Here is a 27,708-nt window from a genome sequence, read left to right as displayed (position 1 = left end):
GTGTTGGCTGGGATTGGCTCCAGCAGATCCCCGTGACCCTGTATTCGGATTCAGCGGGTTGGAAAATGGATGGATGGATGGAGTTGCAGCTCATGGATGGTACTTTTTTAAGTTTTGCATGGGTGCGTTCCAGGGATCTCTTGTAACTGATGCCTTTGCAAAGCTTCACGTCCGCCCCCGGTTGACCATCTGCGCCCATCGTCGATGTGCCATATTCATTCACAAGTAAAGCCGAGAGCATCATCGTGCCCGCTTAGGTGTTATATAGCGCCTTTCACGCCTATTATCTCCCGGGGTCTCCGGCTCCTCCCACACCTTCCGCAGGTAGTCGCCCCGCCTATCGCTTTACCTCTGAGGAGTAGGCGGTAACAGACAGGAAGAAACGGCGTGCGAAACCTGCAGCGGCTCCACCCGCAGAGTTCAAGCTGCTCCAGTTTGGGGCTCCTTAGCACAGGTGAGTGCAGTCGATGGATTCGGGGTGGGTTTCTGCTACATGGCATATTCTTTTATTTATTTTTTTAAACGTGGAGAAAGAAATAATTAAGTGACGCACGCACACGAGGCAATTGCAAGGACAGAAAAATGAGGCGATACGAGCACAGTAAGCTTCGGCAGGGCATTAAAGTGTCCGCCCTGGCGGCGTTTCTCATGGAAATAACTCGCTTCACCGTGTTGCAGGCACGCGACAGACCGTCACGCCAGCCCTTTCGCCCCCGTGGGCTGTGGTATGCCCTGCGGCGTGCCCAGAGATGGCCTCCTTTGGCCAGCGCGCGTGGCACTTGTTACACGCAGCTGCAGTTTTCTTTAATACCACGGGGTGTCTGCTACGTTGGTTCGCGAGTTCTGGCTGGGGTTGTTTAGTGGGGGGATCGTGATTTTCGGTTGACCACTTTCCAGACGTCGCCTTACTGATATCCAAAATTCCTTGACCAATCTGAACGCCACGACGGCAGTAAGCTGGACGGGCAGCCTGAGAGAGAGGCACTGGTGTCGCACGGTCATGGGCGGCCGGCTGGCTGGCGGGGGAATATCGTGTTGAACATCGAGTTGCTTCTAGTCTTCCAAGTACTTGTTCTGACACATTTTGGAATGAGAACAATGCTCCCCTGGAGCCTGGGAAAGGGGATGAGAAAGTAACATTTTGCCCTGCAGGTATATCGGTTTCGTGTCAATGAAAAACTGTATCTAGATATGGAAGGAGTAAAGAAAATGTCATGGATGTCGGCAGCACAGGTTCCTGAATTCTGAGAGCTGTGATATAAGTGGATTTCTGTGTCAGGTAATGGGGTGATGGCAACAGGAGTTAACAGCAAGGATGAGACTTTTTGGATAACGGCTTGGGTGGGGTGACTGTTGCATGTGGGAATGATGCACAGGCTGATTAGTTGTGGTGGTCCTGGCAAACTGGTGCCCTAGGCATGATCCTACCCAGAGCACTACCCTTCTGAGAAATGATAACATGGTTTTAACTTAAAAGTTACATAATATACACCATATTTATTGAAATAGTTGCACAGCGTAAACACAAAAGTGGAAACACAGTATCTTATAACAAATAATTCATTGTGGGCTCGACCTCTCTTGCCTGTTGATTTCACTCTCGATACTGTTTCTGTTTCGAGACACCTTTCTAATTACCACCAATGGTAGCCGAGCCCCTGTTACCTACTGTGAAAACATCATCCGTATTCTTTCAAATACTTCTTGTCTTTGAAGGCAATTTAGTTTGCACCTCATTAGTATTTGGTGACCCACCATTGCTTTGTTAAGTGATTTGCTTTGTTGTTGTCAAATGCTCCACTTGAACCCATCCATCCATCCATTTTCCAATCCGCTGAATCCGAACACAGGGTCATGGGGGTCTGCTGGAGCCAATCCCAGCCAACACAGGGCACAAGGCAGGAACCAATCCCGGGCAGGGTGCCAACCCACTGCAGGACACACACAAACACACCCACACACCAAGCACACACTAGGGCCAATTTAGAATCGCCAATCCACATAACCTGCATGTCTTTGGACTGTGGGAGGAAACCCACGCAGACACGGGGAGAACATGCATACTCCACGCAGGGAGGACCTGCAAAGCGAACCCAGGTCTCCCAACTGCGAGGCAGCAGCGCTACTCACTGCACCACCGTGCCGCCCCTCCACTTGAACTTCTTTTTTAAATCAAAATAATAAAAAAAAAAAATTTGTCACAATCCGTAACTGAACCTCACACTCCTTAAATATTGGTCATCTTCCCCACCACTGAGCTACCAAAGCCAAAGGGACAAAATAATTACAAAACCAACACAAATCAACCACGGCACAAACAATAATTTTATTATTAGCTTGTGTGAAATAATCTTTTAGAACCAAATCTCAAGTTAGGCTCTGTGGGGAGACCCAAGATACTGTAAAATTTGACTGAAATGAACCCAACAGTTAGCCAAGGTGGTCTTGTTGCTCTCTGTGCTTCAGCTATCATCCTTTCCAGTTGCCATAGGAGTGTGCAGATGCTTGGTGAGTGGAAGGTTGTGGAAGGCAGGAGTTCTAAAGTCTGAAGGTTACTCAGATCAGCAGCTGTGGTGCTCTAGTTCTTTTGGTGTCCAGTGCTGGAGGGGGCTAACACTTTTGGAATTTTTGGGTATTTTTATTTTGGAGCAGTAAACCAATAAGTGTCTAACTAGAAGTCTTATCACCACTTTTGAGAAGTCAGAAATCTTTCAAGCTGGTAGAAAAAGGGTCACTGATATCCTATTGCCCGTTATCAGGAAGTATATAAGTGATACTACCAACATGGAGAGAAGGTTTCTTCATTCATCTCCCAAAGAAAGGCAATCTTAGAGTATGTACCAACTGTGGAGGACTTACATTGCTGAATGTTGTTTATAAAATGATTACTAGTATCGTAAATCATCTGTCCCCACAGGTTAGAGCCCACACTCAGTAAAGAACAAGCCAAACCGTTCAAGCATTAATCAGATAGATAGCTACAGTAGCTTGTAATAATAGAGCAAGCATGGAGATTCTCCCAACACAATTTGGATCAGTCATAGAACATCTTAAAAATAAATGCCATTGAAAAACTCTAATGCAGCACCAAAAGTCGGTAATGTCTGGCATAAATGTTGTAATGGTGAAAATGTTTCCCTTGTTATTCAATATTGTTGATGATGCAATGAAAAGATCACTGAGCATTCCAAGAGGCATAAGCTACGGAATATATTCACGATTTTATTTGTCTGCTTTGGCCAAACCACTTCAATGAATTTAGCATGGATGAGAGACTATCTAGGAAAATCTTGGGTTGCTGCTGGAAGAGGTGTTAGTGAGGCCAGCAGGGGGTGCGTACACTGTGGTCAGAATGTGGATTCCAATGCCCCAGTGCAGTGATGGGGACACTGTTCTGTAAAAATGGCACCATCCTTTGGATGAGACATAAAACCGAGGTCCTAACTCTCAGTGGTCAATAAAGATCCCCGGGTATCCTTCATAAAGAGTGTGATGTACCCCGATGTCCAGGCTAAATTGCCCACCAAAGCCTGGTCATTCTGGCCAGCTAATCATACCCAGTCTCTAATTGGCTCACCCCTTCACTACCTAATATCCAATGTGTGGTGAACTGATTGGTGAAAAAAATGGCTGCCATCACATCATCCAGGTGGATGCTACACATTAGTGATGGTTGAAGTGGCTCCCCACTGTCTATGTAAAGCACTTTGAGTAGTGAGAAAAGCACCATATAAATGAATTATATCCATCCATTTTCCAACCCGCTGAATCCGAACACAGGGTCACGGGGGTCTGCTGGAGCCAATCCCAGCCAACACAGGGCACAATGCAGGAACCAATCCCGGGCAGGGTGCCAACCCACCGCAGTAAATGTATTATATGAACTGTTATTTTTATTATTACTGTTACACTGATGGGACACTCCATTGAAGAAGTCAGTGAGTTCTGTTTTCTAGGCAGCGCAATCGCAAAGAACAGAGGCAAAAATCTGGGTGTGGGAAATCAAATTAAAAAAGCCAACCAAATGATTTTTCTTGTTAAATTGTGGAACTCCTCTCAGCATGCTTGTTCAACCAAAATTTGAGTATTTGACTTTAAATGAATACTCGCATGGCTGTGAGTCATAGAAGATGACAAAGGAAATTTGGATACGGGTATTTGTAAATCAATGCTGGAGAAGGATTGTGAAATATATTAGTCTGAACAGATTTCAAATGCATAGCTATGGCAAGAACAAAGCAGGGTGACATTTTAAGACTGAAATCAAGCAACATAAGTGGATGTGGATAGGGCATTCCCTTTGTTGGAGAGACAATGTTTCCAACAAAAAAAGCGCTTCACTAGAACCCTGCAAGTTCAAGAAGAATAGGAAGACCAGCCCACAGCTGTCAGTCACAAATGCTCTTAGATTTGCTCGAGCTGCTTCTCTCTTCTGTTCTTATCCTTCTTAACCTTTCATCAGCTTTTGATACAGTTAACCATTCCTTGCTCATCTCTTCCCTTGAGAATCCATTGTTTGGCTTGGGACTGGTTCAAGTCCTATCTTTCTGACCAATATTTTTATGTCCCCTGGTCTAACTCCTTGTCTTTCTCACAAAAACTATCCACAGGTGGGGCCTCAAGGATCAGTGTTGGCTCCACTTACAGTATCTTTCCTCTCTAAATTTTCTCCATATGTGAAAGTTATTTCTTCTCATGGCTTCTCCTACCACCTCTATGCTGAGGTTTCACAGACCTTCCTCCCATTTCCCTTGTATTACTGCCCACATCTATTGTCCCTTCTGCCATCTCATCCTGGACAAATGCTTATCACCGGATAGGTTTGGTATTTTTGAAGTCAAAGGTGCTTCTTCACAAACGTGCTATAAATGCATTTGCCCCATGAAATTGTGTTCTAAAGTTAACTGCCTTCTATAAATGAGCAATAGATGTATATACATAACCAGTCCTGATGCTTTATATTGAACCCTACAGGGCTCCAATGGAAAATAGACATAATAACTTACCAAATATGTCCTCATTGAGCTCCAATGAAAGAAAATGCCTTCTGTTTTTCTGACACGTTGGTGACAACATCAGTGAACCGGAAAAAAATCATTTTAGATAGCTAGAACTCCATTATGCAGCTGTTCCACTGGTGTCCTTTGTTCCTCATTTCACTCCTGTTGCTCTTCTGCTTCGGTCTCTCCGCTGGCATCCTGTTCCTGCAAGATCCAGTTCAAAGCTCTTGTCTTGACATTTGGTTCCCTGAATGATTTTGCTCCTTGATATCTCCAGTGTTTGGACCCCCACTTGTCCCTTCAGGAAGTCTCCTATCTCTCTCGTCATCCTTTTGCTAGATGTTCCAAGACCGGACAATGGTGCACTGTTCTTGCTCCAAATCTGTGGAATGATCTCCGTTTGTGTTTAGGTGTCTTTTGAAAATGCACCTTTTCATTAAATATTTTGGAACTGTTTAGTGTCTCAGCTGCTGTTGGGATAGCTGTTTTTGTGCTGTTGTACAGACAAAGAATTTAGGATACTAATGTTTGTCTTAATCTAATTGCAGCTATAATTATCTAGTAGTTCTACTCCCTCATCCTTTTTTTAGTTTTTTTGTTTTTTGTCTTCTCTGTGGCTTTTGATTCTTGCACCTTCTGACCATTCTTGTATGTGTTATAACTTGCATTGTTAAGTCACCTTGGATAAAAGTGTCTGCTGAACTAATAATAGTAAATCTAAAATAAAACATTTTCATTTTCATCTCATTGTAGCAAACGGGGCCAGTGCCACCATTAAGGCAAATTAGGCATTCACCTAGGGTGCATATCATAAGGTTGGGGGTGGTGGGGGGGATCCAGCCGCACGGGTAAGCTACTGAACAGTCGGTTGGAACACTAGTAAGTTCGATCTAGGGCACAAAATAACCTACTACTGGCACTGATGGCAGAGGGAAAACAAATGTTTGTTTTAAGGTTTTAGAAGATAAGCAGGGAGGGTGGGTCTGTTTCCGACTTTTGTTGACTTCACTAGTTAGGACGCTGCTTCAGGTGCCACTGTAATGGCAAATGGTTTTGTATCTGAGACGTTTCTCTGTGGTAATGATGTGGCTTGCAGTGATGACGGAATTGTGCTGTTAAACATTGCTAATCGGGCTTACTGACGTTTCTTCTTGGTCACACTTTGGTCAGTGCTGACTTGTAAATCAGGGATTATGGTGCCTTTGTTTAAAGTCTCCTGATGAATCAGCCTAGACTGCCAACCGTCCCTGCACATCATCTCTTCCCGGAATCAAAATAAAATTACTGCTTAGTGTGTGGAACTGTTAACTGGATTAAATGGGAATTATCTTGTTAGCTTTCACCTTGAGGATGCAGTACAACTGGTGCCAGATATCAAGACCCCTTGTGCACAAAGAGAATGCCATCACCTCATAAATTATAAAAAGCCAGTTTGCGGAAGGATGATGATTTGTCTTCTCTCATATTAGAAACTCTAGGGTATACTGGGTGATGAATCAGCTCATGAGCTGCAAAGAATTACAAGGACAGGAGTGAACACACTGGGGAAATGTTTCACGTTCTGCATGGTAGTAATCTCATTGCCATAGTCACCAATGTGGCTGAGTACTGAGGATGCGAGTTGGGTCGCAGGCTTGCTGGGGAGCATTACACCAGTTTTTTTTTTTTTTAAATCCTTGTTATATGACTGAAAATGAATATTCACCAAGAGAAAACTCCTTAGATATGTAAGGACTGCTGTGCCTGTGTGGCTGGCTAAGGCTTCATGGCTTGTTATTACCTTGCATCTCTGTAGCCATTTCTGTTTTGTCAGTTTAGTTACAGTTTGCAGTTGTCTTTGTTAATCAATAAATACAAGTATGATTTTTTTTGTGTACTTGTAAAGGTAGTTTTGAGAGTGATATGTTATTAGTTTTAATTTATGACTGTGCATTAGCTGTTGTAACCAGTTTACCTTTTGTAAAAGGCGGCATGGCAGTGCAGTGGTTAGTGATGATGTTCTTGTCTTACATCCAGAGCTCCTGGATTTGGCCTGACATGTTTGAAAATTTTCTTGCCTTACAAAGATTCGCCAGACAATGAAGATTTTGCTTACTGAACATTTTTAGCGGTATCTTATTAATTTTGGCCTTCTAATCATAAAAAGCACCTTTACATTTATTTATCACGTAACATTTTATTCTACTTGCCAACTTTCATGAAGTATAGTAAACCCTTCATATCTGCATCCACGGATTGAAAATACAAAAAAAAAAAAGAAAAACACAAAGTTCCAAAAAGAAAAACTTAAAAATTCTATATGCTAAGTACTATGCTGAATCCATGCAAATGAAGTGATCTGTGCGCATAACCTTCTGTAGCCTCACGCCATAGAAGTTGAATTAAAATGAATGACAGGAATAAACTTACAGCTCCTATATGTCAGCCAAATGCTAAGCCACAACACTGCTTTTACATTGGCAAGCTCTGTTCACACAAAGCACCCTTGCTCTACTCTATAGTTCTATCGACCCTGTCCTTTGGCAATCACCACCTTTATTAAAGGAAAGCTCTTTTTTGTTCACATATCCTACCTCACCTTTTGAGAATTACCAATTGAAAATGGAGGAACCATGTATAATATTGATGATAAAACATTTAATTTATATAGCACCTTTCCAATGCTCAAAGCTCTTATAAAAAGTGTTGTAATTTCTACATGATGTGACTAAAATGTATGCAAATCCCCTTAAATGAAAGCCTGCAATGTGCACTTTAATTACATCTGAGTTGATTGATTTATCATTTAAACTGTGGAGTAGAGGGGTACATCAATGAAAAATGTCTTTGCCCCAAACAGTATGGAGGACACTGAATCTTTTGACAAGAAAATAAAACTCTTGGATCATTTACAAAGTGGCATATCTCTTGCAGAAATCAATATTCCTTAAACCATACAGTATAACAACTGCTTACATAAGCATTTGCATTGTATTTGGTACTAATAAATAATCTAGAGTTGAGTTAATGTATACGGGAAGATGTGCATAGGTTATATGTAAATAAGGCATAATTTTATATAAGGGACTTGAACACTCAAATATAATAATAATATATTATATATATATATATATATATATATATATATATATATATATATAAATTTTATATATAATTCTCTTCTGGTTCGTCCTGCTTCCACTTCAAAACCGGTCCCGCCCACATGCAGCCGACACAGCATTTCTCGACTCCTATTCGTCCTCTTTCATGTCATGCACTATACTGGCCTGCTGAGCGTAATACATCCAACAAGTACTCGAGGTGCTGCCACAATGGTAAAGTAGCTTTACCACCTTTGCGGGAGCCACCTGTGTCTTTACAACAGCTTCTTACACAGCATACATCAGAGGCTAAAAATTATCGTGAACACATTCGAGAATGCAACTCTTCTCTAGTGTTTGCTTCAATGGGTGCATAGAGACCTCAACCTCCTGGCCACGGACCATACTGTTTTAAAATACACGGGCAAATTTATCACCAAATCTCTGCACTATACGCTAACACTTCTACCTCTCCAGGATATGGACAGTTGTATGTTTTTGACACAGCATAAGCTACTGAAGTACACTTACAAAATAAAGCAAACTTTGCATGCAGCAAAAATGTACTTCTCCAGCTAGATTCCATGCTCAGAACCATCAACCCCTTCGCTAAATCATACAAACACATGTATGAAATTGCCCAGTCCAATCCAACAGCATCTGTACGCATGGTTTTCAAGGAGAACCCTGGGCAGGATTTACGACAATACAGTGCCCTGACATTGCAGCGATTTTCGTCGGACAAGATGGCGAAACGCCTGCCAAAAGGGACATTTGCATCTATCCCATAGGCAACTCCTGTAAACAGATTTCCACACTCAATATGAATTGCGATCCTATGGTTCACCCACTTTTATTCCCTTACGGAGACATTGGCTGGCACAAAGATTTACAACATGTTCCCAATAAAAGAAGCGGCAAGCAAATAAGACTTACTCAATGCCAATTTTACATGTACAGATTAGCAATGAGGAATACATTTAGTATTTTGCACTCCAGTGGCAAACTATTCCAACAGTACATCGTAGATGCATATGTTAAAACAGAAGGCGCACGTCTCAACTATCTCAGATTACATCAACAAGATCTGCGAGTGGATCTATCAGACGCACTGCAAGCAAACGCTGAAAATAACAATGTACGTGTAGGCAAAATGATCATATTACCGTCCACATTTCCAGGAAGTCCAGGATACATGCAACAAAACTATCAGGATGCCATGGCCATAGTACGTAAATTCGGAAAGCCTGATTTATTTATCACTTTCACATGTAATCCTGCTTGGCCAGAAATTCTACATGCACCCTGCATCTTTCAAGAAGTATTTATTTCTTCTTGATTTCTGAATTCCGTTCTCACCGTTTTCCGTTCCTATTCTTACACCGCCGTATGCTACAGCGGGTTTCGGCTAGTGTGTGTGTGTGTGTATGTATATATATGTGTATGTATATGTGTATATATGTATGTATATATGTGTATATATGTATGTATATATGTATGTATATATGTGTGTGTATATATACATGTATATGTGTATATATATATATATATATATATATATATATATATATATACAGTGAAATACGTTTAACGCGAAAACGCTTAAGATGAAATATCGGTTAACACGAAATAATACAACGGTCCCGACAAACTACTATGTATTTTCATGCATGTTTTTCTCTTAACACGAAACGAAAATCGCTTAACACGAAAAGATTTCCCTTCTGGGAATGAACAAAATATGGAAAACACCAGCCGCGCAGGCGAGATTTAAGAGGGGTGTGAAATAAAGGAGGCTAACTTGGCTTTGAAATACCCTCGGAATAGCCTGTGACACGAGCCAATTTTATTTATCTAAGCTACTTTCACCCTCCACCCCTACAAACGCCACACAAAAACATCTCATCTCTCATCAATTAGCTTTGGAATTCGGTGACGAGTACATCGCAGTGTGAGTAAAAATCAGTGAGTTTGGTTCGCGTTTTTTTTTCTATTTTAGAAGAATTTTTTTTACGAGCACAATGGCAAAGAGCTCAGGGGGAAAGCAAACTGCTATTTCGCTTAAGATGAAGATGGAGCTTCTTAAGGCTGTTGATCAAAAACAGAAGACGAAAACGGAAATCTGTAAAGATTTTGATATTGCTATCTCTACATTATCAACAATACAGTAATTTAAAAAAAAAAAGAGAGCAAATTACGGAAATGTTTGAACGGAGTAAGTTTGAGCCAGAGCGAAAATGGATGAGAACGGCCAAGCACGAGGATTTAGAGACGGCTTTACTTGTTTGGTTCAAACAAGCGAGATCTCAGAATGCTCCCATTTTTATTAAATACATGCATATATACATATCTATGTAAATAAAATGTACTCTAATAAACTTAATTTTGTTGAATATACTGCATGTTTTTTTTTTTTTTTGTAATATCCTTTAACACGAAATTCTTTTAACATGAAAAAATATTTCAGTCCCCTCAGTTTCGTGTTAAACGATTTTCACTATATATATATATATATATATATATATATATATATATATATATATATATATATACAGTAATCCCTCGCTATATTGCGCTTTGCCTTTCGCGGCTTCACTCCATCGCGGATTTTATATATAAGCATATTTAAATATATATCGCGGATTTTTTGCTGGTTCGCGGATTTCTGCGGACAATGGGTCTTTTAATTTCTGGTACATGCTTCCTCAGTTGGTTTGCCCAGTTGATTTCATACAAGGGACGCTATTGGCAGATGGCTGAGAGGCTACCCAGCTTACTTTTCTCTCTGTCTTGCGCTGACTTTCTCTGATCCTGACGTAGGGGGATTGAGCAGGGGGGCTGTTCGCACACCTAGACGATATGGACGCTCGTCTAAAAATGCTGAAAGATTATCTTCACGTTGCTATCTTTTGTGCAGCTGCTTCGTGAAACGACATGCTGCACGCTGCTTCGCATACTTAAAAGCTCGAAGGGCACGTATTGATTTTTGACTGAAAAACAAACTCTGTCTGTCTCTCTCTCTCTCTCTCTCTCCCTGCTCCTGACGGAGGGGGTGTGAGCTGCCGCGTTCAACAGCTTTGTGCCGCGGTGCTTCGTATACTTAAAAGCCAAACAGCCCTATTGATTTGTTTGCTTTTCTCTATCTCTGTGACATGATCTGCTCCTGACGCACACTCCTTTGAAAAGGAAGATATGTTTGCATTCTTTTAATTGTGAGACGGAACTGTCATCTCTGTCTTGTCATGGAGCACAGTTTAAACTTTTGAAAAAGAGACAAATGTTTGTTTGCAGTGTTTGAATAACGTTCCTGTCTCTCTACAACCTCCTGTGTTTCTGCGCAAATCTGTGACCCAAGCATGACAATATAAAAATAACCATATAAACATATGGATTCTACTTCGCGGATTTTCTTATTTCGCGGGTGGCTCTGGAACGCAACCCCCGCGATGGAGGAGGGATTACTGTATATATATATATATATATATATATATATATATATATATATATATATATATATATATATATGTGTGTGTGTGTGTATATGTATATATGTGTATGTGTGTGTGTATACAGTAATCCCTTGCTATATCCCGCTTCGTCTTTCGCGGCTTCACTCTATCGCGGATTTTATATGTAAGCATATTTAAATATATATCGCAGATTTTTTGCTGGTTCGCGGATTTCTGCGGACAATGGGTCTTTTAATTTGTATTACATGCTTCCTCAGTTGGTTTGCCCAGTTGATTTCATACAAGGGACGCTATTGACAGATGGCTGAGAAGCTACCCAATCAGAGCACGTATTACCTATTAAATAAAACTCCTCAAATATATTGTGAGCACGGGGGCTGTTCGCACCCCTAGAAGATACGGCCACTCCTCAGAAAACACTGAAAGATTACCTTCACATTGCTCTCTTCCTTGCTGGGCTTAAATGTGGCTGTTTTGTCAAGCGATATGCTTCCTGCATGGTGCTTCGCATACTTAAAAGCTCGAATGGCACGTGTTGATTTTTAATTGTTTGTTTTTCTCTGTCTCTTTCTGTCTCTCTGACATTTTGTGCTCCTGACGGAGGGGCTGTTTGCACCACTAGACGATACGGACGCTCCTCTAAAAAAATGCTGAGAGGCTACCTTAACATTGCTCCCTTCCTAGCAGCTGCGTTGTCCGGCGGTGCTTGGCATACTTAAAAGCCAAACAGCCCTATTGATTTCTGATTGTTTGCTTTTTTCTGTCTATCTCTCTGACATTATCTGCTCCTGACGCGCACTCCTTTGAAGAGGAAGATATGTTTGCATTCTTTTAATTGTGAGACGGAACTGTCATCTCTGTCTTGTCATGGAGCACAGTTTAAACTTTTGAAAAAGAGACAAATGTTTGTTTGCAGTGTTTGAATAAAGTTCCTGTCTCTCTACAACCTCCTGTGTTTCTGTGCAAATCTGTGACCCAAGCATGACAATATAAAAACAACCATATAAACATATGGTTTCTACTTCGCGGATTTTCACCTTTCGAGGGGGGATCTGGAACGCAACCCCCGCGATAGAGGAGGGATTACTGTATAATATATATGTACACATACTGTATATACATACATATATATATATATATATATATATATATATATATATATATACATATATATATATATATATATATATATATATATATATATATATGTGTATGTATATGTATATATGTGTATGTATATGTATATATGTGTATGTATATATGTGTATGTATATGTATATATATGTATATATATATGTATGTATGTATGTGTGTGTATATATATATATATATATATATATATATATATGTATATATATATGTATGTATGTATGTGTGTATATATATATATATATATATATATATATATATAGTGGAAGATAGATGGCGCTATAGCATGCCAACTCGACACAAACAGATGTTAGAAGCACAAGTCCAAAAAAGCACATGCAAATTTTATTTACAGTGTCCCCAACAGCCCAAAGTCACTTTCTGTACTCTTTTATATTTGCTTTCTTATTTTCTCTCTCTCATTCCATTTCTTTTCGCTTCCACTCCTACTTAGCAAGCTTCTTCCTCCTCCTCCTCCTAACTCTGGCTCTTGGAATACTGCTTGCTGGCCCCCTATATAGGTCTCCCAGAAGTGCTCCAGGTGATTGTTGACCTACTTCCTGCAGCACTGCTGGGTGTGGTGGAAGAGTTGCTCTCCAAGGCTCAGCACCTCCTGTCTCAGCTGCAGCACTTCCTGGCGGCACCCACAGATCCCAACAGGGCAGCACCAAACTCCCACTCCCATGAAGCCCTGTGGGAGTCCGCTGCAACCCAGGGGGGCTGCCATCTCACGTTCCAGGGGAGGTGACATTCTGGCCATGCTGGCTCCCCCGGTTCTTTCAGCGTGGAGGCGTCCTGGCCATTCTACACAATATATACAGTACAACAACTTGAACATCCTTGGTACTACTACTAGGACTGCAGCTCAGAAATCACAAATCCTGTTGTTTCATTAGCGACTGGGACAGCCATGCTATGTTATGTTAAAAAGAAGTGGCAGCAACAAAAGAATTTAATACCTAGACAGAAAACTGTGGCACTTGTCAACCCAAAAAAGATATTTTTCCTTCTCTTCATATAAAATTTAGATTGATAAAAAATTTAATGAAATGGATGAACAAGGCAGGTGAAGGATTTTGATGTTTGAGGCAGATGTTTCCACAAATAAGTGATGCTAAGACTAAGGAAAGCATTTTTGTTTGTCCACAAATCAGACACTTCATCAATGACAAATGCTACAAAGATGAGTTTGTGAGGCTGGTAGAATTCGAATGGAGGGTGTTCAAGGATGTTATCGAGAATTTTGTATCTACAGAGCATCAAACTACATCCGACTGGCTGACAACATTTTTCAAGCATGCAATACCATGAAGTGCAACATGTTGTTGAACCTGCCTTCTGCATTCACACTTGGACTTCTTACTTACTAATCTTGCTGCTGTCAGTGATGAACATGGTGAAAGCTTTCACCAGGGGCCTCATGCATAACGCAGTGCGTAGAATTCACACTAAAACATGGCGTAAGGACAAAGCAGAAATGTGCGTACATGCAAAAAAAATCCAAATGCATAAATTTGTGTGTTCGTCAACTTCCACGTTCTTCTGCTATATACTGTAAATCCCGGTTGGCGTGAAAAGTAATGCACGTGCATGCGCATGCTGTTCCGCTCCAACTCCTCCCAGAATTATGCCTCTTTGAATATGCAAATCAATATAAATAGTCCTTAAGCTCAGCCTTCTGTGAAAAGACATTGGCAAAAACACGGGGGAAAATATAAGAATTTCAGCGAATACTAAGTGGAGGTAAGGAAAAACTTACTATTTGTTGGTTTAAACAGTAATATAATCAACAAAAGGAAATTGATCGAGTGACATAGAGTGTCTGAGAAACTCGAAAGTTCAACTTCACAAAGTCGCACAGTGCCCAAAATAAAAAAGAAGTGGTCAGATATCAAAGTTGCCGTGAAAAGGCGAGTCGTAGCCCACCATCTGAGTGTCATATGAAAGCTTATTAGGGTACAGAGAAAAGAAAAAAAATAGGGACACACTGAGAAAAAAAGCTCGAAATGCCAACTTTAATCTCGAAATTTCCACTTTAATCATGTAGTTTTTGTCATTAAAGTAGAACATCATAAACTTCATCTATAAATCGTTTAATTTACTAGTTTCTCAAACACCATTGTACCAAAAGTAGCACGTTAAATACTTTGTTTTGTATGTGTACTATGTGCTATAGATAGATAGATAGATAGATACTTTATTAATCCCAAGGGGAAATTCACATTATGTGAATTTATGTGTGAATCATTACATGCTTCTTAAACAGGCTTTCTCTTCCTCCAGCAGGACACAGACTCCATTACATTCGTGATATTGCAGCTCTCTGAATAATTAAAATACTGAGATGTATACTTGATATCATTTTCATGATGATAGGAATTAAAAGCATGTTATTAAACTTGGGGACACGGTAGCATAGTGATGAGCCGGCGCCTCGTCCACAGATTGTTCCTGCTTCCCGCAAGATGCTTGCTGCACCGTGCGTGACCTTCGATGAAATAATTTATTGCAGCAGTACTGTCTTTTTCAAATGTACTAACCCCAAATTCCTGTCCTTCCTTTTCTTTCTCCAAGTAACCAATCGCCACACAATCAGCTCTGCAATAGATGTTAAGGCATCTGTAAGCTTAGAACGCAGATTCTTCAAAACTTTTAAGGAACATTGAAATATCTTCGTAGTACGTGTTTAATTATTCTATCCATCTGTCACGCCAGCCCCAGAAAGAATATAGCACGAGGCAGGAATAATCAGGGCGCCAGCTCGTCGCTACCGCTGCGACACTGTCCTTACATGTTTAATTATTAACAATATACTGTAGATTATTTTAATGATGTTAATATTTTATCTGTATAATAAACATATTTTGCTGCATTTCATCTTAAAAATGATATCGTCATCATATGTAAATACGCGCTTTATAAAGTGGCGCAGGTTGTGCAATATTATAACTGTATCGCAAGTTTACAGTGAGGTAATTTTACTTGTAAGTACAAACTGTTTTACAAGGAGCACTGATTGAGTGTGTTTATAGTTCTTGGGATGAAACTGTTTCTGAACCGTGATGTCAGAACAGGAAAGGCTTTGAAGCGTTTGCTGTATGAGAACCGTTCAATAGACAGCATGGCTGAGGCAGTGTGTGCTTGATCCTGTAATTCTCCTTCTGATCAGCTGCTCCGAGTGGTGCAGTGAGAGTAATATGGAAAAAGATGATCCGCTGTGGCAACCCTTAACGGGAGCAGGTGAAAGTAGAAGAAGGAGGTGCATTGAGAGTAACAACGCTAAAGCAGTTATGGTATTTGGAATAGTTTGGCCATTCTGTGGACCATTATATTGTTATAGGTGAATTACAATCAGATGTTTTAAACTAATAAACAATATGCAGTTAATTTCAGTGTGTTTGATAAAGCCACGTCATGGATGTGGATCTATAATGAAAGGGAAACCACACTGGAACAGTGGCAGATGAATTTTAATGTACCTGTAAGTAAATGTAAAGTATTACATGGAGGAATAAAAATGTTAGGTTTGAATACAAAATGAGAAGCCTGAAAATCAAAAGTACACCTCACCTTATGAAAGGGATCTGGGAGTCATGGTGAACACTACATTATCAACTGCCAGACAGTGAAGCCACTAATAAAGCTAACAGAATGTGAGGTTATATAGCACCTTGATGTGTAGAGTACAAAGTCCAAGGAGGTTATGCTCAAGCTTTATAACACACTGGTGAGGCCTCATCTGGAGTACTGTGCACAGTTTGGTCTCCAGGCTACAAAAAGGACATAGCGGCCATAAAAAAAGAAGTCCAGAGAAGAGCGACTAGGCTGATTCCAGGGCTACAGGGGATGAATTATGAGGAAAGACTGAATGATTTGAACCAGTTCAGGTTAAGGAAAAGGAGATTAGGCGGAGAAATTACTGAAGTGTTTAAAATGATGAAGTGAATTAGACCATTGGATGAAATCTCTTACTTTAAAATGAGTTCAAGGACACAGGGACACAATTAAAAGCTCACTAAGGGTAACTCACACAAACGTTGGGAAGTTTTTTTTGTCACACAGAGAACTGTAGACACATGGAATAAGTTACCAAGCAGTGTAGTGGAAGGCAGGACTCTAGGGACCTTAAAAACGCAACTTGACATTGTTTTGGAGAAATTGAGTGAATGGGATTGGTGAGCTTTGTTGGGCTGAATGGCCTGTTCTCATCAAAAGTTTTTCAAACATTTCTAATTGTGCATGGACAAAAACACTAAGAAATGTCTCCCAATGCTTTGCTAATCCACTGAACAAAGCTTTAACCTAAACCAAGACTTTACTTGCTATTTGAGATACAGTTACGTCAGAACTGTAATTATTGTGCTTCTTCTGAAAATTGGCTTCATTTGGGCAACGGTAATTTAATTAAAGGACCGTACATTGCACCCACCTGAGTGACTATATTTTGTCATAATCCTTAATGTATTTACCAGTGACACATTAGTGCAGCTGGTAGTGCAGCTGAAGCACATCATTTAGATGCTGGTGGTGTTCTTGAGTGAAGTGTGCAGTTTGGTCTATTGTTAGGGAATGTGAGCAGCTCTGTGTGTGTGAGTGTGCTCTGAAATGGACCAGCGTTCTATCTAAATAGTGTGCCTCAACTCTCAATGGCTCTGACCAGGATAAATCCTTAGGAAAATCGATGAACAGTTAATGTAAAATATCTGGTATAGTAAGTTATTTGCTGCGCAAATGTTGTGGACACAAACACCTGGTCAGCCTTCTTAGATCTTATAGTTCTGTGGCTCCCAGACTCGATCCTGGGGACCCACTGTGGCTGCAGATTTTTTTTCCAACCAACTCCCATTTTTCATTGGACTCTTAGCCTAAATGAGTCATTATTTTCCAGTTTCTGTATTTTGGAGTCAAAGTAGAAATTATAAACTAAGTTTGGTAGACTTTTTTTTATTAAAATGTAATAAGCAGTTTAATGGGGAATATGTAGGTTTTTGTTTTGTTTTTTTTTAAATCGTTAACAGTATTTTCAACCTCATTTTAATTCTGCTTTTCCAGATGTTCTGGTTATTTAATTGATTATGTACTAATTAGCGAGCCTGACACTGAAGTCATTGCTGCTTTCATCATCCTGGGTGTCTGATGTGCTGGTTGTTAATTGTCACTCTAAGGGTTAAATGAAGGGAGAAAGCTACACAGGAAAAGGGGAAAATAATAAGAAAACAACAAAAGAGAGTTAAGCATTTATAGCTTTAGAAAAAATAGAAATATTTCTAAATGTCTTATAAATCTAAAAATCCTACTGCTGCATTTTTCTGGATGCAGAATAAGAGAAGAGTAAAAAAAATACCAGCTAATTAAATGAGATCAGTCGTTATTGATTATTATCACTGATTGTGAATCTGGTTGGAACAAAAACCTGCAGCCACAGTCTGTCCCCAGGATTGAGTTTGGGAACCACTGTTATAGTGTATTCAGAATGTGCCTGTGTGGTTAATTCAGCACTTATTTGTTTCCTGAGCCCAGGTTTTCCAAACAGAATTGATGTCTGAGGTTTCAGATGATGTTTTGGGACCATGGTTATTAGTTTTGCATAGCGGCTATGTGTTCTACTCTTCCTCTATTCTCTTACCAATATCTTTTTGCTTGTTTTGAGTGCTTCACAGACTCTGGCAGACACTTGACATTTCATGTGACTTTGTGGAAAACAAGAGCTGCAAGGAAGAAGATAAGCTTGCTTCTAAAAATAACATTAAATGAGTAAAGAAATCGTTAATTGACCAAAAACACTTTGTATAGTGTTTTATTGGTCTCTTGAGCTCTTTATAGCAATGTAGCCTAGTTGTTACTATTATAGTCGAGCATAGAAGTTGTTTAAAGTGTTCTGATCTTGTTAGTTGCCTTGGTTAATTATGTCTTCACAAACAGATTATAAATTAAATTATATTTAATCACACAACATTGTGCATTTGAGATATTTTAATGGATGGTTTATAAAAATGTGTCTAGTCTTCAGATGAAGTGATTGGCTGTCCCAGAACTTGCAAGAAAAGGCAAAGTAAAGCTGAGAGACTGACAATCCTAGTGACTGCCATACTACTGCTGTGCCCGTAGTATGTCACTGCAAAACCCTCTCCGAAACTTCAGAGGGATTTGACAGTTCACAAAGCATTCTGCAGAGGCAAAAGCACGCCCTGTTTTCTCTGAATTTACTGCATTTTGGCTGTCTGCCTCCACACACACTTGTTGACTTGATAAGGATTTATTATGAAATCCTCATTCATCTTGAGCAAACTAGCAGAATTTTTGCATAGTTTGTTAGTTAAATATTCCTTAATGGCTCAGTCATCTATAGTGATACTCCATTTACATCATAGAGCTGGCACACTAGGAGGGTGCACAATAAATTGGACATCATTTTAGTGCTCTATCAGTACTTGTACCCATATAAAATAATTTCTATACGTAGACTAACATGATGACATGTGAAGTATAAATATAAAGATAGACAGAGAACAGTATTGCTTCTGTGGTTTATAATGCTAAGTACTATGTGGTTTGTTGAGTATAATTTTGTCTGCTTAGTCATTTTTCACTGTAAATGCCAACAAGTATAAAATAGCTGCAGTGCAACAGTTGTTCTCCAGTTGTCTTGGATGACAAGTTAATTATATATATATATATATATATATATATATATATATATATATATATATATATATATATATATAAATATAATATGTATAATATGTATGTATGTATATATAATAATAAATAATAATTTTTTGCATTTATATAGCGCTTTTCTCACTACTCAAAGCGCTCAGCAATTGCAGGTTTAAGGGCATTGCTTAAGGGCCCAACAGAGCAGAGTCCATATTGGCATTTACGGGATTCGAACCGGCAACCTTCCGATTGCCAGTGCAGATCCCAAGCCTCAGAGCCACCACTCCGTATGTATGTATGTATGTATGTATGTATGTATGTATGTATGTATGTATGTATGTATGTATGTATGTATGTATGTATGTATGTATGTATGTATGTATGTATGTATGTATGTATGTATTTGTGTGTGTGTGTATATATATATATATATATATATATATATATAAAATATACTGCTCAAAAATTAAAGGAACACTTTTTAATCATAATATAGGATCAGGTCAGTGAAACTTCTGGGCTATTGATCTGGTCAGTTAAGAAGCAGAGGGGCTTGTTAATCAGTTTCAGCTGCTTTGGTGCTCTAGAGGGGCAACAATGAGACGACCCCCAAAACAGGAGTGAATGGTTTAACAGGTGGAGGCCACTGACATTTTTCCCTCCTCATCTGTTTTTTCACTAGTTTTGCATTTGGCTACGGTCAGTGTCACTACTGGTAGCATGAGGCAATACCTCGACCCTACAGATGTTTCACAGCTAGTCCAACTTCTCCAGGATGGCACATTAATACATGCCATTGCCAGAAGGTTTGCTGTGTCTCCCAGCACAGTCTCAAGGGCATGGAGGAGATACCAGGAAGTCAGTTACTCTAGGAGAGCTGGACAGGGCCGTAGAAGGTCCTTAACCCATCAGCAGGACCGGAATCTGCTCCTTTGTGCAAGGAGGAACAGGATGAGCTCTGCCAGAGCCCTACAAAATGGCCTGCTGGAGTGAATGTCTCTGACCAAACAATCAGAAACAGACTTTATGAGGGTGACCTAAGGGCCCGACGTCCTCTAGTGGGCCTTGTGCTCACTGCCCGGCACCATGGAGCTTGATTGGCATTTGCCATCGAATACCAGAATTGTCAGGTCCACCAGTGGTGCCCTGTGCATTTCACGATGAGAGCAGGGTCACCCTGAGCACGTGACAGACGTGAAAGGCCCTGGAAAAGTAGTGGAGAATGTTATGTTGCCTGTAACATCGTTCAGCATGACCGGTTTGGTGGTGGGTTAGTGATGATCTGGGGAGGCATATCCATGGAGGGACGCACAGACCTCTACCGGCTAGACAGCAGCATCTTGACTGCCATTAGGTATCGTGATGAAATCCTTGGACCCGTTGTCAGACCCTATGCTGGTGCAGTGGATCCTGGGTTCCTCCTGGTGCACGACAATGCCCGGCCTCATGTGGCGAGAGTATGTAGGCAGTTCCTGGAAGAAGAAGGAATTGATACCATTGACTGGCCCAGAAAAAGTGGTGGATACTGTATGAACTGGCGATTTAAGTAAACACAAGTATAGGTGCAATTTGTGTATAGAAAAAAACTGCAGATTTGTCAGGAGGAATATCCATCATCAATAGTGTCCTAAACTTTATCTGTTAGTGTATTCCTGTTGTAAACGAAACAAACAGCAAGAGATGACAGATAAGACAAAGTAAATGTCAGAGCTGGCAGATGACGCCATCCCAGAGAATTCACTACGCAGAATTCATCAGCTTTGATTGTCCATATAATCTGTCTTAATTGGTTGGCAGAATAAATGTGATTGATTCAAAGTACAGTAGATGTGGATGCCCTGAACATTCAAGGACAAGGCTTGCCATTACTACTCTGTTTTTAACAATTTGTTATAAAGAGATTTTTCACCTGTTTTTGGGTTCCTAAGGCTCCACCCCTTTGAAAGTCATAAGCATGGTACTTGGCATTGTTTTTGGCAAAAAGTAAAATTTATTCTATAGAAAATAAATCCAGTGGGAAAATTGCACTGACAAATAACAGAAGTAGGCGTCTGTGGTTTTTCTTGTTTGTTTGGGTAATCCTTCTGTAAATGCATGTCAAAATGAAACCTTTGCAGCTTATCAGTAAGCAGTTTTTCAGGTAAGAATAGAAAGACAGGCAAACATGGATGGGCTTTTACATTTGAGGTTTTTTTTTTTTTAATTCTTTCTTGTTTTTGTCTTATGATAATTAAATTATTGTGGACTGCATCTAGAATAACCTGAATACTGACTTGTTTCACTTAGTGGCAGTGGTACTCTGAATTCCATAATTTAAAAGCACTAAACAGAAAATAACTTTTTCTTAAATATAGTTTATTAACATTTATTTCTCCACAATGTTGGTGTACTGGTCCAGTGGTTAGTAGATTTAAATCTCAGTCTGCTTGCTCACAATGTATGCATTTTCTCCGTTTGTCGTGTTCTGGGATTTTACGTTTTCCCTCTGACACTCCGAAGTCGTCTGCTTTCTGCATATCATCCTTCAGACATCTCACTCTTAATTTCACTCTGGTCCAATGATCTGGTCCAATGAACGGGTAACTCCTGTGATCCAATGTGGTATTTATTAACATATAACAATACTATATAGAAGAAAATATATTGGAAAATAGAAAGCCTGGATATAAAACAGTCTTAGAAAAACTCACTGAAAGTCAGAAAGTCACAGGGTGGATGTTGTTCTGGGCGGCTTTTGATTTAGTGATTGGTGTTATTCATAAATTACGTTCTCCAACATCCAGATGTAATGGTCACATGTGTCTTGATCTCTGACGTTACTTCCTCTTTTGCCCATCTGTCATCGCTTTCTTTGCTCCCCTGGACGAGCCATATTTATGTTGAAATGTACACATGGGGTTTTGGGACATGTAAAGTTGCACTGATCAGAGAGTTTGATCTTTTAAGTGCCTCTGTACTTCCACCTTTCCCAAGCTGTAAATGAACTCTCTAATTCCTAGTCTTACAGTGTCCATCCTTTCCCAGGTTGTAAATGAATTAAAACAGGTTCTGTGATATTTGTATTTATTTCCCACTCCCTGGTTATAAACTAATTGAAAAAGAAACCGACTGGAACAAATGCTTAAATTACTGGTACAAGACAGAAAGAATGCACAAGAAAGGATGCTTGCAATGCCCGTAATTAAAGTCCTGCAAGTTTAATTCATCCTGGTTCATCTGAGCAAAATAATTCAAATTCAGTATAAACAGTCTGCAGTTGAAAATTGAAGATTTTCCACTCCAAAGCAATCTGTGTATACTTTAAGTTGTGAATGAAAAGACAAAGTCAAAAAAAGTATAGTAGTCCTGGAGGGTGCCCTGATTAATTATCAAAATGTCCAAAGGACCAAAAAATGGGTGGGGAAAAATGTGAGAGGTTGCCAAAGCAAGGGTTTTAAATTTTAGGGTGCAGAGCTCTGTCCTTGTTAGAAGTTGGTCAAAGCATGAACGCTGACTTCTGTTAGAGTCTTCAATATTTTCAGTTCCTGAAGGTGTGGCGCTTAAGTGCATCATGGCAGAAGTGCAGTCACGCATCATCTGGTGATTTCTACTCCACACTAGGAATGGAAATGGATGAAAAGTTACTGACTGTGCAACATATTTATTTGTCTCTGTGTTGCACCAAATTTCTGGAGCATCAGTAGTTCATAAGCAAGGATGGACTAGGGCAAGTGAGGACACTGTGTTTCCCCTCACAAGAGCTGCGAAATACTCCCCATGCTCGCCATTTAAACCAGATACCTGCATTTGTGAGATATATAAATGGATGTATACGTTCTGTAGAGGGTGTTTTGCTGTGGTTGGGTCCAAGGGTCAACCTGTTTTCCCCTTTTATACTCTATTATGTAGACCATAACAGGATGCTCCAAAATCCACACTCTTACTACTCAGTCATGGTGGACTACTACTGTAGTTCAGCACTCCTTATTTTACATCTGTAACCCCAGGTGATTAGATAGAGTAACCAGAATAGGCAGGAGCAAAGTTACACAAAGTTAAACATGTATTTATGTATCATGGATATCATGTCCAAATTAATAAACTAAGTACAAATTTGAATGCAGGTTAAAATAATCCAACCTGATAAATAGGCTACCAGGTGTCTTATTAGTCTCGGAATTGACTTGGTCTTTGTTCAGGTGTGGACCAGCATGGCCCTTGGATGTAATGACAGGCAACATGACCTGTCTGAATGATGCCACAGAGAGAGATGGTCTCTTCAGGGAGGAAAATGTCAGTGGGAGAGGGAAAGCCACTTTCTGAGCTTTAATTTAAAGGAATCTTGATATACCTGTCAAACAAGTGAGTGTGTAGTTCCCAATGACTCTGCTTGGGCAGATTCTGCCCCCATCCCAGCATATACTTTAACCCTGAAAGGTGAAAAGGGACCTAAATTCTATCTATCCCTCCCATTTCAGGCTGCGCCAGCCTGTTAATAGCCTCTCATTTCAGCCTGCCTGTATTTCCCCAGGCTACCTGGCCAGTCAGTTTCTGAGATTTTATGTACAGTATACTATTTTTAACCTGCAGTAATTACAACAATTGGTTTTCAAATGTTTTTTTCAAGTGTATGCTTTATCATAATATTATCATCCTTATGACCAAATTAAAATGAGAGTGTATATGTCTCAAATGTTATTTATGTTACAAATCACAGATGACTGTTTATTCATTATTTTGCTATTTTGTTCAGAGCAAACAGCACAATGAAGGCTAGGTACCAAGGTTGTCATTTCAGTTTGACTGCACTAATTTGTCAGTGACAAAGGTAGAATTTTGGATGACTGTAACTAGAATGGTTTTGGCACGGCCGAGAGTGCCCATTAGCCTTCCACTGAAGGGAGACATTCATTAAAATGTAGTATTGTGTGGGGGGATTGCTGAAATATTTTTTATTGGCAATAAAATTTTCAATTTTGTATGTTTTTTAGTTAAAGAGCTTCCACTTCTCACAGTGAAGATGGCATTCAATGAACAGAGCAACAATGATGACCAGCTAGACAGCCGTCTAAAGAGCCTCAGGCCTCCAAGTCTTGTCCTGCAGTTGCCACCCCATGAAGATGCTGAAGAGAATAGCAACAAGAAGGCAGAGGTGGGATTTCATAGCAGATGTGGGAAGGTTGGAGGTCATAAGTAACAATTCCCTAATGTTCCAACCTCTTCATTAATACTTCATAGATTAAGGCTTACTTTGATCCCTGAAGGGGTAACAATCTCCATCCTGACTAGTCTGATTTATTGTCCCTGGCAGATCCCAAGGTCTTCATTCCGGAAGAGTTTGATCCGTCAGGAGATGGGTGAGCCAGTGATGAGTGAGAGTGGGCAGGAGCGACGTTCTACCTTTCGTCGTCAGGCCTCCCTTTCTAAGAGCATTCGTAGGTAAATGACAGCAGTTTCCAAAATTTTGAAGCTGCTAATAGCATTGAATATGATGGGTATGCCATAAAAAAGTTCTGCAGTTTGAGTTGTCTTTTGTTTAAAGTTTTAGTGAAATTCAAATCGAAAACACCTCATACATAAATGAAAAGTAAAAAAGATAATACAGTTGAAAATTAATTTCTTGCTAATGATGTTTTTGCTTAAGGTTTAAATCTTTGTTACATTTGTTTAAGTTACCATATTTATTACTATTTATGTTGCTAATCCCATACATTAGAACATTTGATACACACATGCACAGTCCAAGAACTGCATGCTTCTAGTAGTTTATCTATCTATCAGTCCATGTTTCTCTCAATCTCCGATCATTCTGTTGTTACATCAGAAATGCAGTGGATTTAGAAAGGATGCAAGCCCTTTTCTGCATATTTTACTGTGTTATAGATTTAATTTTAAATGGATAACTTTGCCATTTTCTGTCCATAAATCTACATTCAATAATCCATAATGACAAAGTGAAAATATGTTTTTAGAAAGTTTTAGAAATGTATTTAAAATCAAAAACTGAAATCTCTCATTCATGAAAGTATTCAGACCCATAATCCAGTACTTTGCAGAACCCGCTTTGGCAGCAATGGCAACTTTGAGTTTTCTTGGGTAAATCTCTAAAAGCTTTACATACTTGAATTTGAGCAGTTTATCCCATTCTTCCTGGCAGATCCCCTCAAGCTCCATTAGACAGATAGTACAGGAAGCATCTGTAAACTGCCATCTTCAGGTCACTCCACAGATGTTCTATGGGGTTTAAGTCTGGGTTTTGGCTGGGCCACTCAAGGACAATCCAAGACTTATCCTGAAACTACTCCTGCATTGCATTTACTGCATGCTGCAGGTTGCTGTTGTACTGAAAGTTGAACCGTTGTTCCAGTCCAAGGTCGTGTGCACTCTGGAGCAGATTTTCTTCAAGGAATTCTCTGTGTTTGGCTGCAGTCATCCTGCCCTCAATTCTGAAAAGTCCCTCTGTCCCTGCTGCTGAGAAATACCCCATAAGAAGATGCTGCCACCACCATGCTTCACCATAGGGATGGTATTCTGCAGGTGATGAATAGTGCCTGGTTTTCGCCAGATATACAGTAGTGCTTGGAGTTCAGTCCAAAAAGTTACATTTTTGTGTCGGCAGACCAGAGAATCTTTTTCCTCATGCACTCAGAATCCATTCAGTCTTTAAACGTAGTTTGGAAAGAGTGACTTCTGTATAGCCATTCTACCATAAATGCCTGATTGATGGAGTGCTGCTGAGATGATTATGCTTCCAACAGGTTCTCAGCATCTCAGCAGAAAACATCTAAAGCTGTGTTTATGTGACCGTTGGGTTCTTTGTGACTTCCCAAACCCAAGACCCTTCTTGCCTGCTCACTCAGTTTGGGATGGTGTCCAACTCTAGGAAGAATCCTGGTGGTTCCAAACTTCTTCCATTTCACAATTACTCATGACGCTGTACTCCTGAGAACACTCAAAGTGTTAGAAATTGTTTTATCCCCTTGCCCTGATCTATGCCTCACCACAGTTTGATTGTGGTGGTCTACAGAGAGTTCCTTCATGGCTTGGTTTTTGCCCTGATGTGCAGTGTGAATTGTGGGACGTTATACAGTAGTCACAGGTGTGTGACTTTCTAAACGATATCAAATCAATTTGTCACAGGTGGACTCCAGTCAAGTTCTAGACACATCTGAAGAACAATTAAAGAAAACAAGAGGCACCTGACCACAATTTGGAGTGCCATGCCAGAGTGTGAATACTTATGTGAATGAGAGATTTCAGTTTTTCATTTTTAATAAATTTGCAAACTTTCTGAAAAGATATTTTTACTTTTTCATTATGGGGTATTGAATGTAGATAATTGCACACAAATGGCAAATGTATCCATTTAAAATGAAATTTACACCACAGTAAAGTGTAGAGAAAGTGAAATTGAATGAATACTTTCTAAATCCACTGTATAACAGTGTATTAAGAATGTTCAATTGACATGTTAGCTTATAGGGGGCAAAACCAAGTCCATTATCCGTGTAAAACTTAACATTCTATTAAAATTAAGCAAACACTTGTGTGAATTTAACATTAGCACCACCTTTCTAGGATTGGCTCTTACATTTCTGGCCCCCAGTTGTTTACCCAGGGAGCAATTACAACTACTATATAATACAGCTATATACTGTATTCCATAAGAGAAACAAATTAGTCATAAACAGTAAAGATTGATTAAAATTGTAATTTAACCACAAAACATACATTTTGAATTTCTCTTTTGAATTATATTTCATTTTTTGTAGAAGACACAGTACATTCACTGGTCTTTGCAATCAGCCCACTCACTTTTCTGACTGCATCTTTGATGTCTGGTATTATTTTGATGAGTTGACCTGTTAATCCAAGAATTGTGAGGGGCAGCTACATCCATTATCGGAACAATACCACCTGGTTCAAAATTCCTTCTTGGTTTAACCATTTGTTGACATTCTTGAAGTGTTGGCAAATACTCTTTAGTCCATTTTTCCTAAACAAATCAGCAATGTGTTGAACTTGCTTCCAATATCTTTGTGTATACTGGGTATTCTTAGAAAATGGTCAAGCAGGAGTGCTGCGTTGAGTCTTCGATAGCAGGAAGTTATTGGATGTCAATGCTTTCAAATCATTTCGCTTGTCTGATGCCTTTGTTGATGATTGATTCAACTTCACACATTACTGTTCGTAGACTTTCATTAACTTTTATCAAATAATTTTTGGTTAAGTATAGAATTTTAAACTTTTCTTATGCATCTGATTTGTCTTGAGATAAGAAGCTGATGGTAAGTTGAAAATCCATTTGGTTTCTTTCTTTGTTGCAGCATTATTTATTTCTGCTTGATCAAGGTTTTTAAATGGTTCACA

The 27,708-nt window shown here is 39.6% G+C and overlaps 1 protein-coding gene across 1 annotated transcript in view; it reads left to right on the top strand.

The window, feature by feature from the left end:
• Window positions 1–286: 286 nt before the first annotated feature.
• The window catches only part of LOC114664771 (inactive rhomboid protein 2-like), a 55,609-nt gene continuing 28,187 nt past the window's right edge, over window positions 287–27,708 (top strand). The window contains exons 1-3 of the mRNA XM_028819030.2: window positions 287–454; window positions 24,330–24,490; window positions 24,650–24,777. Coding sequence (XP_028674863.1) covers window positions 24,359–24,490; window positions 24,650–24,777 — 260 coding nt within the window. The 5' untranslated portion in view covers window positions 287–454; window positions 24,330–24,358. The remainder of the gene's footprint in view (window positions 455–24,329; window positions 24,491–24,649; window positions 24,778–27,708) is intronic.

This window comes from Erpetoichthys calabaricus, chromosome 14 (assembly GCF_900747795.2).
Source record: "Erpetoichthys calabaricus chromosome 14, fErpCal1.3, whole genome shotgun sequence".
In the NCBI taxonomy this organism is placed as follows: Eukaryota; Metazoa; Chordata; class Cladistia; order Polypteriformes; family Polypteridae; genus Erpetoichthys; species Erpetoichthys calabaricus.
Note: the sequence above shows the minus strand (reverse complement) of the source record. Positions and strands in the feature narration are given on the sequence as shown.